Here is a 15701-nt window from a genome sequence, read left to right as displayed (position 1 = left end):
GGACGTAGATCGTCCGGTAAATCGAGAGCCTGGCTTTCTGGCTCTGCTCCCTCTTCACCACGACAGATCGGCTCAGCGTCCGCATCACTGTAGATGTTGAACCAATCCGCCTGTCAATCTCCCGATCCCTCCTACCCTCACTCGTGAACAAGACCCCGAGATACTTAAACTCCTCCACTTGAGGTAGGACCTCTCCCGTGACCAGGGGTTGGCAAGCCACCCTTTTCCGGTCGAGAACCATGGTCTCAGATTTGGAGGTGCTGATCCTCATCCCAGCCGCTTCACACTCGGCCGCGAACCTACCCAGCAAGAGCTGATGGTCAGAGCTGGATGAAGCTAGGAGGACCACATCATACGTAAAACGCAGAGACGAGATTCTCCTGCCACCAAACTCGACACACTCCACACCAAGGCTGCGCCTAGAAATTCTGTCCATAAAGGTTATGAACAGAACCGGTGACAAAGGGCAGCCCTGGCGGAGTCCAACCCTCACTGGGAACAGGTCCGACTCACACCGGCTATGCGGACCAAACTCACGCTCCTCTGGTAAAGGGACTGAATGGCCCTTAACAGAAAGCCACCCACCCCATACTCCTGGAGCGTCCCCCCACAGGGTGCCCCTGGGGACACGGTCATAAGCCTTCTCCAAATCCACAAAACACATGTGGATTAGTTGGGCAAACTCCCATGCCCCCTCCATCACCCTTGCAAGGGTATAGAGCTGGTCCACAGTTCCACGGCCAGGACGAAAACCACATTGCTCCTCCTCAATTTGAGATTCAACTATCGATCGGACCCTCCTCTCCAGTACCTTGGAGTAGACCTTTCCAGGGAGGCTGAGGAGTGTGATCCCCCTATAGTTGGAACACACCCTCAGGTCACCCTTCTTAAAGATGGGGACCACCACGCCGGTCTGCCACTCCACAGGAACTGCCCCCGATGACCACGCAATGTTGCAGAGACGTGTTAACCATGACAGCCCTACAACATCCATAGCCTTGAGATACCCAGGATGAATCTCATCCGCTCCCGGGGCTCCGCCGCTGTGCAGTTGTTTGACTACATCAGCAACTTCTGCCCCCGAGATTGGACAGTCCATCCCCAGGTCTCCCAGCTCTGGTTCCTCCTCGGAATGTGCATAGGTGGGATTGAGGAGCTCCTCAAAGTATTCCTTCCACCGTCCGACTATAGCCCCAGTTGACGTCAGCAGCTCCCCATCCCCACTGTAAACAGTGTGAGCGAGTTGCTGCCTTTCTCTCCTGAGGCGCCGGACAGTTTGCCAGAACCTCTTTGGAGCCGATCGATAGTCTTTCTCCATGGCCTCACCAAACTCCTCCCACACCCGAGATTTTGCCTCGGCATCTGCCACTGTTGCACCCCGCTTGGCTATCCGGTACCTGTCTGCTGAGACCCACAGACCAGCCACGCCCTGTAGGCCTCCTTCTTCAGCCCGACAGCTCCCCGAACCTCTGGTGTCCACCAGCGGATACGGGGGTTGCCACCACGACTGGCACCGGCCACCTTGCGACCACAGCTAGCAACAGCCACCTCAACAACCGCAGAGTGGAACAAGGCCCACTCGGAGTCAATGTCCCCCACTGCTCTCGGGATGCGGTCAAAGCTCTGCCGGAGGTGGGAGTTGAAGACCGTCTTAACAGGTTCTTCTGCCAGGCGTTCCCAGCAGACCCTCACTATGCGTTTGGGTCTGCCAGGTCTACGCGGCATCTTCCCCTGCCATCTGATCCAACTCACCACCAGGTGGTGATCAGTAGACAGCTCCGCTCCTCTCTTCACTCGGGTGTCCAAAACATACGGCCGCAGGTCAGATGATACAACTACAAAGTCTATCATCGACCTGCGACCTAGGCTGCCCTGGTACCAAGTGTACCAATGGGCATCCTCATGTTCGAACATGGTGTTCGTTATGGCCAAACTGCGGCTTGCACAGAAGTCCAATAATGACACACCACTTGAGTTCAGATCAGGCGGGCCGTTCCTCCCAACCACACCCCTCCAGATCATGCTGTCATTGCCCACGTGAGCATTGAAGTCCCCCAGCAGGACAATGGAGTCCCCTGATGGAGCACTATCTAGCACTTGTCCCAGGGACTCCAAAAAGGGTGGGTATTCTGATCTGATATTTGGCCCATAAGCACAAACAACAGTCAGGACCCGTTCCCCGACCCGAAGGCACAGAGAAGCTACCCTCTCGTCCCCCGGGGTAAACCCCAACACACAGGCAGAGAGTCTTGGGGCTAACAAAAAGCCAACCCCAGCCCTCCGCCTCTCACCCGGAGCAACTCCAGCAAAGGAGAGTGTCCAACCCCTCTCAAGGACTTGGGTTCCAGAGTCAATGCTATGTGTCGAGGTGAGTCCGACTATATCTAGCCGGCACCGCTCAACCTCTGTCACAAGCTCCTGCTCCTTCCCCGCCAGCGAGGTGACGTTCCATGTCCCAAAAACCAGTTTTCTTGTCCGGGGATCAGACCGCCAAGGCTCCTGCCTTGGTATGCCACCCGATCCACATTGCACCGGACCCTCCATGTTCCTCCTGCGGTGGTGGGTCCACAGTTGGATGAGCCCATGTATCCGGTTCGGGCTGGGCCCGGCCGGGCCCCATGGGCGAAAGCCCGGCCACCAGGCGCTCGCTCACGGGCCCCAACCCCAGGCCTGGCTCCAGGGTGGGACCCCGGTAACCCTCCGGGCCGGGTACTCCGACTCTTTGAATTTACGTCCATGAAAGATCCTGTGAACTGTTCTTTGTCTCACCCTTCACCTAAGACCAATTTGTCATGGGAGACCCTACCAGGGGCACAAAGTTCCCCAGACAACCTAGCTCAAACTCCTCCACCACGATAAGGTGACGATTCAAGGAGGGATGTCATTACTGAGGTTTTAAAATAGCGAGTGAAATGTGTCAAATGCCCCCATTAGCTGTTTGAAATATGAAGCGAAAACATGTAAAATAAAATAAAAACTGTGGAACAAGACATGAAAGCATGTTTAAATGAGAAATATCATTTGTTTCCTGTTTTATCAGAAATATCCAGATAATTTTATTTGTTGAAGGCAGGGACGTCCAAACTTTTCAAGATGATCGAGGGCCAAAATCATGAAGTAAAAACTCCTCACGGGCCACAAAAACACATTTTAAAGAATGCAAACATCATTTTATATTTTTCATTTGTTCTGCTCAAAAATGGCCTGAAATAGACATATTAGTAAAAATTTGAACATAAAATATATGAATCTACATCAACAGCCTCCAGGAGACTTAATTCCAAAAAACGCTAGTGAGGTCCGCAAATGGCCCCTGGGCCACACCTGGTTTAAAGAAACCAGAACCTTCAGCTGTTTGATGTTTTCTGCCATGTTTCTCACTTACTGAAACACCAGTGATACCTCAATCTTTATAGCCGATTATGTTGATGTAAACTGAAGAAACCAAGTAGTTAATCCATTTTTTAATAGATTACATCGTCAAAAATAGGGAAACAACAGTTTAACTGAACAATAACTTCATAACACATTATCAGTAATGCTGCTTAATGCAGCAGCACAGTCTTCAATCCGTTTTTGTTGTTTTTGGACACAAAGGACCATAATTAAAGCAAACCTCAGTCCAGAGCCAGCACCAACACACCGCATCCTTCTGTGTCGGTGGGTTGTTAGAAACGCTTGTTCAGATCTTAGAGCTGCTAGAGGATCCTCTCACATTCACAAATCAACACTGTGACTGCTTTAGCATAATACTCTCCATTAATTTGTTGTTCCTCACATGGTCTTTTTGCAGTTGCCATGGTTATTGCATAAAACATTTTCTGCCATGAAATAATTTGAACACACAAAGGCCACCGCACAATAAAAACATGGATATTATGAACAAACTTGGTGGAAATCTGCAGTCAGTACAGCTGAAGCTATGTTTTATTATACGTCATGTGACCGAGAAACTCCACATTTAGGAGTAAAAAAACAGATATTTGAACCTTTTTCTCCATAAAAAATATTCTCAACATTAGTAGTAATTTTCCATTAAAAATTATTTACATAAAGAATAAAAGTATCAAGTAAAAGTGTAACAACCCATGGCAGTAAGTGTTCTTATAGAGGAGATAAGGGACCAAACAGTCCAGATACCAGTTACAGACGCTGAGAGTGAAGCTCGGCTCTGCATCTTAAAACAGAAACGGGTCAATTCTGAATCACATCAACAGAAAATCGTTACAAAATGGCACTTTAAACAACAAACCACCGAGTTTTAGCTTCAGTGCCTCTTCAGTGTGTGTATCGATGTCTGACATCGTCAAACTGGCTGACTCTTTTAAAGTTTAGATAAAGTAAAACATCTTAAGGGCTTTGGGTTAAGGCGCAGAGAAATGCCTTGCATTAGAGGACACTTGTAATACGATCTCACAAAAACAGAAGTACCATTGCAATTAAAAGAAAAAAAAGTAGTGCATTTACTTGTGACGGACACTTTAACAGGGTTATATTTAGCCGCCACAACTGCAGTTATTTTTCTATAATCTGCCAAAGTGCATGATGCATAAACTGTATTTTATGAAGGGCACTGCGGTCTGTTTCACCGGTTAGCGTCAGAGTCGGGGCAGAACTTTTTAGGCCTGTTTTGTCTGAGATCTAAAGTTAAAGCAGGTAGAATTCATCATGTCAAAAAAGGCGTCAAACACAAACCAGACCTTGCATAACGAGTTTTCTGCGTTAATCTTGTTGCAGCTAAGAGAAAATGTAGTCATTGGATTCAGCTGAAGGTTTCATGAGTTCTCAAAAACAAAGATTGGAAAGCCATCAGATAAAATGTTTTGTTCATTTTGCTTTTTCTTTTTAAACGGACATTTGGCCCTCCTGAAGTGTGTTTCTGTGTAAACGTGACCTCATCTTGTGCAGAGAGCTTCCTGAACGGCCTCTGTTTGGAGAAACGGTTCACATCCGAGCAGATTGATGAGCTAACTGCTAGCCTGAGCAAAGCAGAGATCGACAAGTTTTGGTGCTGTCCTAAAACAGCTCAAATCTATATAACTTCACAGCAGTCCACACAAATGTTATCTTATAAACCTTTTCAACTGTCGGTTCTGCATTAAATTGTTCTTTACGTGGATTTTACTGGCTATATTTAAGCGTAATTATCACTTTCTTCATATTTCTGCCCAGAAAAACAACTTTAAAGGTTTATGAAACACTGGATGAACTGCTGCGAAACTTTAGAAAATGTTTAAAAGATAGTTTTAAGAACACAGCAACAAGTTTTAGAGCTAGCTTTCAGCTTATCAGTCTAGCAGGACTGAAACCCAGTTTCTCTGTTGCTCAGGAAGCTGTCAGCAGCCGATAGGATAGTACCATTTATCATTTTTACACACATGCGTTCTTAAAAATAGCTTCTTTAAGCTCTTTTTTGATATATTTAACTGCCACAGCTCCTCTCATTTCTGACTGTTCTGCAGCACAGAAAAAACAGACAATTTGTTAGCAGCAGCAGTGAATTAAACCGATTAAATTCATGTTATAGATTTAAACAGTAACGTTGCATCCCTGACCTTTAGAAACAAAAACCACACACACACACAAAAACCATCATGGAGCCATAGATTAGCATTTTGTGGATGTGAGCTTGTCATTTGAAACCTTTTACAATGAAAAATACCATTATTGATTATCACATCTAACCTGTTTAAATAGCTTTTTGTGTATTAAACGTTGCAAAAATGATTTTAACTCAACTTTGTGAAATTCCCCTTGAATGTAGACTGTGCCTGTATACTCACCTCCTTCAAGTTTCAGATTTGTTTTGCTGAATTCAGTTTGGTAAAATAACATAAGCCTTAATTTTCTGTGGTTTAAACTAAAACTGTGTCAAATGTTTGTTCATTTAAAAGTGTGGGACACTCGTTGGATCAATACATTTTGTTTCATCTCCACAAATAACTCAAGCCTGAAGGAGTTCTGCTGTGTGGTGAAGCTGCTAATGCTAACAGTTAGCTCATAATAGCCGAGACGTTCTCTGCTGGTTCCTGGATGTTAAACAACAGCCTTCCCCGTCATGAGTCGAGATGGGTGAGTCCATGAATGTTAAGTGACTGTGTGACGTAGATCTGTCAGGATTTTCTAATCCTAGAGTTTCACCGTCTATCAGAAGCTAATGCAGGAGATAGGTGTAGGAGACTATTTTCATGTTCAGCCTGCATGAAACACTCTAGAGTGACTGATTTTCAGAAATAACCAATAAAAAGTGTTTTTTCAGTGTTCCACACCTTTAAGTGGGCGATTACTCAAGCACAGCATCTTCTCCACATTTCATTAACGCAGAAGAAAGTTCATATTAGACTCCAAAAAGCTTCTTTGTGTGTGGATGTGCATAGCAGATATACTGAGGGCATGCTGTTCGTAGCTTCTTAACATGATTTAGTGTTTTATACTTTTATATCTTGGGTCTCCATCCGTTTATGAACTGCAGGAGTTTCTTCACTTGTAGTTTGCTTAGTTTGAAGTCCTCGGACAAAATCTCCTCGGTGAGCTGCAGAAATAGATTCCCGTCGATCTTCTCAGACACAAACAGAGAAACGATGTCATCCGGCAGGCCGATGAACTTCAGACATCTGGACACCTCTTCGATAGAAACACCAGTCAAGTTGAGCGGTGGCTGCCACTCTGTAGGAGAGGAGTTGTGTTGAACAGGTGAAGAGTTTAGCATTTCCTGAAAGGTGTCACTCACAGGTGAATCCAATAACTTCTTTATAGAGTCGGATTTGAGTGTTCTTGGTGGGAGGATAGGACAGGAGATGCTCTGCTTAGCGTCAGACTCTTCTATCGGCTTGTCTCTGTACATTTCTGAATTGTAACTAGAAGATTTGGTACAGATCTGGTTCAAGGAGGCTCTCTGCGAGCTGAACTCCTTGGTGCAGTGGGCGTGCTCCCGGCCATCGGCGTCAACAAGGCTGGGTGTGCAGGTTTTGGTGGTACTGGGGGACCTTTTTCTGGGGTAACTGTAGTAACTCCGACAACCTGAAGGCAGAAATTCCTCCGTGCAGCTCGAGTCTCCTCCGCTGAAGTTATTCGGCCAAGACAAGCGTGGGGAGATGCCACCTGGCAGCAGGATGGAGCAGGGTGAAGCAGCACGGGGTTCGGTGGAGCTGGATTTACTCCAGTTACAAGGGTGGCAGACATGGGTAGGCTCCTCCATCTCAGCTCCGTCTTGATCACTTGCTCCGCTACTAATGAGAAAAACAGATACATGATCTCATATGAAACTATTTCAGCAAAAATGTGCATGGAGATGCTTTGAATTCTTACATGTTATGGAGGCCAGAAGAATAATACGAGAGGGTTGGACTTGGAGAGCGTGCATCCTGCTGCCGTGGCTTTAACTGGATGGGTAAAGATGGCAGCTGCTTCATACTTCTAGGAGGAACAGGTGGAGCAGCGTTGAGAAGACGACATTCCTCCTTCACCTAAAGGGTTAACAATCTGACAATGACACAGCCAATCTAACATTTTACCAAACATCTAGTGTCAGGTCAGGAGCCACATAAAGTGTCACACAGAGCTGATGACTCTGCGTGAGCAGTTCTTCGCGTAGTACAGCCAGGGGTCGGCAACCTGTTCCCATCAAAGAGCCATTATTACCCGTTTCCCACAGTAAAGAAAACTCTGGGAGCCACAGCAGCCGCGGCGTTGTGGGCGGGGCCTACCCTCAGACAGCAGAGAGCTGCTTTAACCAATCACAACAGGTGACAGCAACTAACACCAGTCGCTCGTGTACCTCAAAGTTATCTTTCAACAGAAGATAATTAATAAAACAGTTTGTATAAAATTGATCCAAAAGTTGCAGCCAGTCTGTGCTTCGATATTTTTCATCCTGCTAGTGGTTCTAATAGTTGAGCAGGTGACGCTTTTTGAGGCGTACACACATAACTGTTCAGAATACAAATCCAGGCTCTGTCTCGTTGGACTGTTGTAATTAACCTTTGTACTGAACTAAACTTTGCATTAAACATTGTTGAAAAGGATCCAATCAATAAGTTTTTTCCCTGGTTTGCACTGACGGAGATAACGGCGCAGTGTGCAAGCCTCTGGAGTTCATCAGGTTTAATGTTTCTGTTTGCAACAATCTTCACAAGAAGGTAAAACAGTTAAGTGGCCGGGTTCACACTGACCCGACGTTTCCCGTATTTAATTGTTTATTTAGACGGAGAAATCTCAAGCCTGCAGATGCGCCGACATTTTAATCGTTGTGCACATCGTGGAAGTAGCTACATCAATCAGGAAAAGACTCCCATCAGAACATCTGAGATGGACACTGAGATCAGCGCAGCTCGCTGTCAGCGCATGCGTGAGGTGGACAGCGAGCTGAAGATGGATCGGGGGCTTGGAGCGCGTCGCAGAACCAGAACCATGCAGGAAGATTCTGTGTTTTCTAAACCCGGTCTCTCAGAGACTTGTCACTTAAAAAATGTTCCCCGATTATGAATCTTTGGCTGAATAGCACCTGATCCCGTCTCCAACACTGCGACACATCCAAGAGCCTGTCTGAGGAACAGTCCAGAATCTCATATCCTCTTCAGCTCAGAAAGCTCCTATAGAGACACAAACAGGTGACCTGTTCGGGTTTACGCACAAACAGGTGACCTGTTCGGGTTTACGCACAAACAGGTGACCTGTTCAGGTTTACGCACAAACAGGTGACCTGTTCAGGTTTACGCAGACAATCTTTAAATTTAGAATTGGCTACAGATAAAAAATGAATGCAGTAAAATAAAAACCATTGTAATTAAATATTCATGAATTAGTTTACAAGCAGAGAGCCGTGGGTTGCGACCCCTGGTGTACACGTTTTCTTGGTCGTAGCTCTAGTTCTCCACTCAAAGGGTGAACAGAAATGTCCTGGAAACATGAAGCCATTAATGCAACCCAGCTGTTTTACAATATCCTTCTTTACATCAGATCAGAGCCGTAAAGTTACAAAACTAACCTTCCGTCTGACACATTTTAATGTTGAAACCTTACTATGGAGGAGCCACAAAGAACAACTAGTTTCAGGTTATTGTTAAAAAGTAAAACAGCAGGTGAGACGCTAAATTATTTAATACGTTCTTTGCTGGCAGTTTCATTTTTGACTCTGGTGAAGACACAAACTAAAGAAACAAGTGTGCTTCTAGCTCTACTAACAGAATACAAAATCAAATAATGAAAGATGTCCTGTAAGTGTTTTTACTGCAAGTCTTTTATTTTAATTTTGGTTTACATGAACCCGTTTTTCCTGTCTGGAGCGTCATTAGTGCTTTATGAAGAAAGCATCAAATGATGCATGAATCACTCCCATTTCAAAAAGGTGCACATAAGCAACAGGAAGATGACACTCGGCATTTCACGCTGTCCCTTTAGATATCGCAAAGCCTAATAAAGCTGCTTTAATTGCTCACTAGAAGTCACGGCCACGCTGTACCTAATTTCTACATAAACAGGTCTGGAGAACCGACTAAAGCACTTCTACAGATATATGCAGATCATTGAGGTTTTATTGTATGAATAATAACATGAAGGAATCCCACTGAAAGCTCTTTAAAAGTATGGTGGGTTATACTCACAGCTTCAGACTTCGGTGGGACTGGTGGAGGTGTGAGAGGCACATCTAAGCTGGTTATGGCACCAAGAGGACATGAGACCTGGTAAGAGAGTGCAGCTGTAGTAGAGCAGCCATTGTTGAGGCCTCTTGTTCCTTCAATTGAGGAGGATTTCTGCTCTTTGGAGCTATCCAACCACAGCTCCTCATAGGAAACATCCAGCTTGTTCATGTAGGGCTGTTGGGTTGTGCTGCCCAGCAGCTGCGGGTACGACAGATCGTTCTCTCCTGATTCTGAATAACTGCCATCCGAACCGAGAACAGCTTGATCTCCATATACCATCGTGCATCCCTGCAAGTTGACCTCACTGTTTCCATGGAGATTGCTGCCATAAACACACACTGATAGTCGGTGGAAAGACTGTGTGAGTTCGTCACGTGCATATGTTAAAGAGCTGGGGATCTGCATGTGGCTGGGGCAGCCATTGGAGCTGCCCCCACCACAGTTGCCATTACCACTGCTTTTCTTGGGACTTTTGCCATCGTCATTCCAGTCGGTTCGAACGTCTCGGACGGCTCGAGAGTAGTCATCTATATCAAACTGTTCCTGGCAGAAGGAGAACCAGCGTTGCCCCATGCTCTCTGACCACAGCTCCCCTAGCAGCAGTCCTTCTGGAACAATAAACCTTGGCGTGGCCATGTGAAGGGGAAAATGGATGGGGATGATTTTGTCGCTTCGCAGGATGCAGCACACAACCACGGTCTTCGTCTGAATATTCACCAGTTTGTAGCGATGGCCCTCCCGAATGAGGTGGAGGTCATACTGGTTGCGGGGCGGACTGCTGGGTACTATAACATTTACTGGGAGTCGGGTTTTCTCCACAATGTTCCTGATGGTGTGCTCGCCGTCCTGCATTTGAAGCTCCAGAGGACTGCAGGTGCTGAAGAGGCCTTTACACTGAAAGGGCAGGCTGACGCTCTCGTTTGTGCGATGGTTCATGCAAATCAAGCAGGGCATCTTGCTCCGACCGATCTTACTGATCGAGTTAAGCTTCCCGATCTTCTTAAAAATAGTGTTGAGTCTTGATTTTTCCTTGAAGCTCTTGGCATAGAGGAGCTCAGCTTGTCCCATTAATGTCAGCTCATCAGCGGTGCTTAGTGCTATGTTGTAAACCTCCATGTCTTCATTGCATTCCCCTGAAGCCATCTGCAAAATGATATGACACAAATTTGGATTATGGATGAAGCATCTTTATTGTGATTTATTTTTGTTTATGAGTAAACAAAGACTTCTTCGACCATTTAAAACTACCTTAACATTGAAGGAGATATCTTCCATGACGTACACCCTTTCAGGGAATGCTTTGGCCACCTCTTCCACACTGTTGAAGTACTGTACGGGCTCTTTGATGTCTCTATCCTGCTCCAGCAGCTTAAACTGACCTAAAGTCAGCAAAAAGAAAATAAATACATCTAATAAGGCTGAGCCAGACGTGAAACACGTGCTAACAACTTGTCCTGTTGCACTGTTGATGTTTAAGTGTTTAAGTTTAGCTTTGCCAACGTTTGAAAGTTTGGCTGTTGAAGGCAACTGTAAATGATACAAAGTAGAGTTACAACATCAAATTAGAAGTGCAATCTCAGACTAGATTAAATAATTACCTTCATAATGCACTGGGATCTCTATTTTGGGCCCAATCACATAGTGTCCCTCCTCTAAACTGTGAGCAGTGATGGTTGTCCACTGACGACAGGAATGAACCAAGAGGTAGTCGTTGTCTCTGAGGCCTTCAACCAACTGACCTGGACAAAAGAGAATAAACAAATGTTTAAAAAGCAATCCACGGTTTTCCCACAGCCAAGCGTTAGTCCAATAAATTATGATGTCCGATTAATTTGCGCATGTGACTCTTTGAGTAACGAAATGATGCACGGACTGATTTGCGAACACAAAAAAAGTCCAAACACAAATTTTTTAATGGATGCGCAGCACATATGTTTGCTGGAGGAGATTTTTTTTAGTTTCTCATTATTTAATTTTGCATTTGTTGTTTGGTAGAGTGATGTATAAACGGCCCATATTAAATACGGTTTAAGTGTTTAAAGGAAGCCTCGTCTTTGTTTCCCTGCGGTGACCATCATGGTGGCATTTTATTTAACCCTCCCACTGTCCTAATGGGTGTGACCCCGCGAGGAAAGTTGACCATTAAGCAGGATTGATGGTTGATCCCTTGAGGTCCATGTGGCAGGGGTGAGGCGGTGCTCACTCCTCACCCCTGCCACATGGACCTCAAGGGATCAAATCAAATCAAACTTTATTTATATAGCACGTAATCATACAATGCATGTAACTCAAAGTGCTTAACAAATTGAAAAGGCCCTGCATACCCACATTCCCTCCCATCCCCAGAATTTAAAAACAGTCTGAGAATAAAAACCCCTTCACAACACTCCTCCTCCGGCACACACACACACGCACACATGCCCCCCCCCCCCCCCCCATGGAAAAAACACAATGGACTGAGTTTAGATGAGCCAGACCAGCTAAGATAAGGAAACGCCATCAGGGGAGCCATCTGCCCTGACAGCAGCACATCCACAGCAGCAGCCGAGGGCACCCAGGGCGGAGACACCCACCTCCACCTAGACACACCTGGAAAGCACCCAGGCCGCCACAACCGACCACCGCCCCCGGGGCAGAGTGCTCCCACAGAGGAAACACTGGAAAATGGTTAAATTAAGGTTAAAATATAAAATAATAAGAGCTAAAATGAAAATTGTAATACAAAAATTATATATATATATATTAAAATAATGTTAATCATAAATCTATGGTTTAAAAAAAATATATATAAATAAATCAAATCAAAATTTATTTATGAAGCACTTTTCATGCAAATGCAGCTCAAAGCAGTCGGTTTCCCACCCCTCCCACACTGATTCACATAAGGGATCCCCTTTGTATCTCCCTCCTCCCATCCTCAATCCCGTCCCAAACAGATGCAAACTCCCGCACGCACACGCACGCGCGCTCACACACACACACGTAATAAAGGGCAGCTGGCTGAGTGCAGATGTAGTAGGTACAAAGAAGACGAAAATGCCATCAAAGGAGCCAACTGCACCGGAAGCACCAAGATTGGCAGCAATAGCCTTGGCTAGAGTAGACATGGGAAGCACCCCGGCCTCCACAGCCCACCGCTGCCCCCGGGGCAGCCAGCCCCCACAGAGGAAACACTGGTTTACTAATGAGACTAAGATAACAAGTTAAGAAACAAATTAAACATAAACAGCTGATAAATAAAAATCTAAATAAAACACAGTGATAAAAGATAACCTAGTAGAAACATATAATTAAATTTATAAAATATTGTACAACAAAGTATTAAGACTGGTTAAAACTAATAATTATTACAAGTTAAAATAAATATGTAAGAAAATGTGTTATTTAATTAAAAGAGTAAGTAATAAAACACTGATAAAATATATAAAAGATGGTAAAACTGGCTAAAATAGATCAAAATCACTTAAAAGCTATACTAAAAAGTTGAGTCTTGAGCCCGGCCTTAAAAACAAGAACACTCTCTACAGCCCTGAGGTCCTCTGGCAGACTGTTCCAGAGGCGAGGGCCATGAAACTGGAAGGACGCCTCGCCTTGGGAGTGTGTCCTGACTTTTGGAATGACTAGGAGACGGCTGCCAGAGGAGCGCAGCGACCGCGAAGGCTCGTATTTATGAAGCAGTTCTGAGAGATAAGAAGGCCCAAGACCATTAAGACATTTAAAAATAATAAAATAACTAAAAGCTCTGTTAAAAAAAAGAATACATAAAAGAAACAAATAGATAAATAAATAACCTAATTTATTTATTTAAAAAGTGATAGTAATCAGTTAAAAGCTAAGCTAAAAAGAAGGGTCTTGAGCCTGTTTCTAAAAACAGGTTAAAACCATCAACTCCACTCAATGGTCAACTTTCCTTGCGGAGTCACACCCATTAGGACAGTGGGAGGGTTAAACAAAATGTTTTTTTTTTCTGAACATAGGCTACCTGGTTCTTTCTTTTATGAGTGTGAGTAGGAAATGAAATGAATCGCTGCTGCATTTGGATGCACTCAAGGAGGGAGCACTTGCTCACAGCCAGAGGTTGCATCATCCATTCATCCTTCAATACCGTTAAATTTTAATTCATTTAAAATTAATATTTAGTCCAAACAAGCTGAGCAGAGTGCCCCTGTAACATATAAAACATGCAATTAAACAATTCACTTAAATTAGGAACATTTTACCTGCATTGGCCTGTACGTAAACATTAACAGGTCACCTCCAGCTTGTGCGTAATCAAATGTCTCTAGGGAGTTTGCTGAAGAGGTTATGAGGTTCTGGGCTTTTGTTTCAGACAGACTTGTGGATGTTTAAATGTTGTTATGGATGAATCTGCGGTCCGCTGACACGCTGGATTCAAGGCAATTGCTGGATAACAAGCACTATTTAAGCCAAAGTTTAAAAATCTAATTATTTAATGACACATAAACAGAAGTATACCAGACTCTCGGAAAGATAGAAGGGTTTCCACTCAACACTGCGCTATTGTGCACGATGTCGAGTGCGCCAGACGCTCTCTGAGCTCCCTTCAGCGCACTACTTGGGCACACTGTCAGCAGCAAGATAAGGAGAAAGTGTGAGATTATGCTCAGATGCACTGATAGAAATCTTGATTACCTCTGCGATGTTCTCTGTGCATAACATGTAAAATATCTGCGCACCTGCAGGAGTCAGTAACAAATTTACATGGCTGCTTATACTGAGCCAGGATCCTCTGGAGTTTATTCCTGTTAAAATGGAGTTTCCCTCTCCACTGTCGCTAAATGCTTGCTTAGTATGAGGATTGCTGTAAAGACTCTGACACTAGTCAGTGACTCGATGCAACCTGCTGGGTTCCTTATATAGGAAACTTTTTACTTATTGGCTGTGATTAGAATGACATTTGATAAAATAAAATAAAAAGATTTTCGGTTATCTTACAGATTTCTGAACATTATAATACAGCAACAAGGCAGTTTGGTAGAGTTTAAAATAAAGATATCTATTTAATAGACAACTAAATGTGACTGTGGCTGATACATCTGTTTAATTATTCATTTTGACAGTTTCAATGCTTCAGATAGTCTAGAGTGACATAAATGCAGTCTTGAGAAGCGGATCAGTGCTGACCATAAATCAAGATGTTTTGTTGTGATGTGAGGATGCATGAAAGCATTCAATAATAAAAAGTTGCTGTGGTACAATAATGTAGTCTGTCAAGCAGATGCAGCACTTTGGCTACAAAATGCTTGAGAATGTAAGCATCATTAAGACATACATATATATATATATATATATATATATATATATATATATATATATATATATATATATATATATATATATATATATATATATATATATATATATATATATATAAACACCAACTTAACAGTTTGTTGATGTTTAGCGCAAAGATGACTGCTTTAAATGCATAATAACAAAGTTACTAACCGCTGTCCAGTTTGACGATTTGGGGCATTTTATATGCACTGACAAGCTGATCCAAAGGTAAAGACGTTGAGCTCCAAGTAACATCTTTCAAATTATTGTACAACATTGTTCCAAGGTCCATCTTGTTAGCTCACATTAGCCAACTCTGGAGCTAGCTGTGTGTAAATACGGACACAAAAGGGTGCTCCGAGCTACCAACACAAATAATATAGCAACTTAATCTAAACAGTCATACCAAACATGACTTATTTCTTGTTAATCCTTACATAGCTCCAATTTTCATTTGTTCTACGCATCATAAAGGTTCGTACTCCGAAAGTGTAGTAGAGCCATGTTTGTTTAGCTAGCGATGAGCTAACGGATAAACGTTTTTACTCTATCAAAATAAGAGCATTTTATACATTCAAGTAAAGAAGATACGTTATTATTGAAAGGCGAAATCGTTGAATTCCTTGAGAATATATAAATACACATTTATAATATGATGTTAGTGTTGTAAGAAAACGCACCAGTATTTTGTGATTATAGTCATGTCACAAGAAATTTATTTTGAAAGGAAAAACCCGGAAGTTGTTTTTGTGCATTTGGCAC

General features: G+C 43.7%; 1 protein-coding gene across 1 annotated transcript; it reads right to left on the bottom strand.

Annotated features, from left to right (window-relative positions):
- Window positions 1-6283: 6283 nt before the first annotated feature.
- garem (GRB2 associated, regulator of MAPK1) lies at window positions 6284-15428 on the bottom strand. The gene is made up of 6 exons (XM_015954861.3): window positions 15111-15428; window positions 11240-11380; window positions 10890-11020; window positions 9603-10784; window positions 7309-7466; window positions 6284-7229 (listed from the first exon to the last, which is right to left on the bottom strand). Exons 1-6 carry the CDS (start codon window positions 15229-15231, stop codon window positions 6437-6439), a joined length of 2526 nt encoding a protein of 841 aa, XP_015810347.1. The 5' UTR covers window positions 15232-15428; the 3' UTR covers window positions 6284-6436.
- Window positions 15429-15701: the final 273 nt, after the last annotated feature.

Source organism: Nothobranchius furzeri, chromosome 7 (genome assembly GCF_043380555.1).
Source record: "Nothobranchius furzeri strain GRZ-AD chromosome 7, NfurGRZ-RIMD1, whole genome shotgun sequence".
Classification (NCBI taxonomy): Eukaryota; Metazoa; Chordata; class Actinopteri; order Cyprinodontiformes; family Nothobranchiidae; genus Nothobranchius; species Nothobranchius furzeri.
This window is presented reverse-complemented; position numbering and strand designations above follow the sequence as displayed.

What these genes read in the sequence shown, in the direction of transcription:
- garem (XM_015954861.3), bottom strand. Translation starts at nt 15,231, where the DNA reads ATGGACCTTGGAACAATGTTGTACAATAATTTGAAAGATGTTACTTGG. An exon ending in AATCGTCAAACTGGACAGCG is followed by an intron (nt 11,381 to 15,110) that starts GTTAGTAACTTT and finishes TCTTTTGTCCAG; the next exon opens with GTCAGTTGGTTGAAGGCCTC. An exon ending in ATATCTCCTTCAATGTTAAG is followed by an intron (nt 10,785 to 10,889) that starts GTAGTTTTAAAT and finishes ATCATTTTGCAG; the next exon opens with ATGGCTTCAGGGGAATGCAA.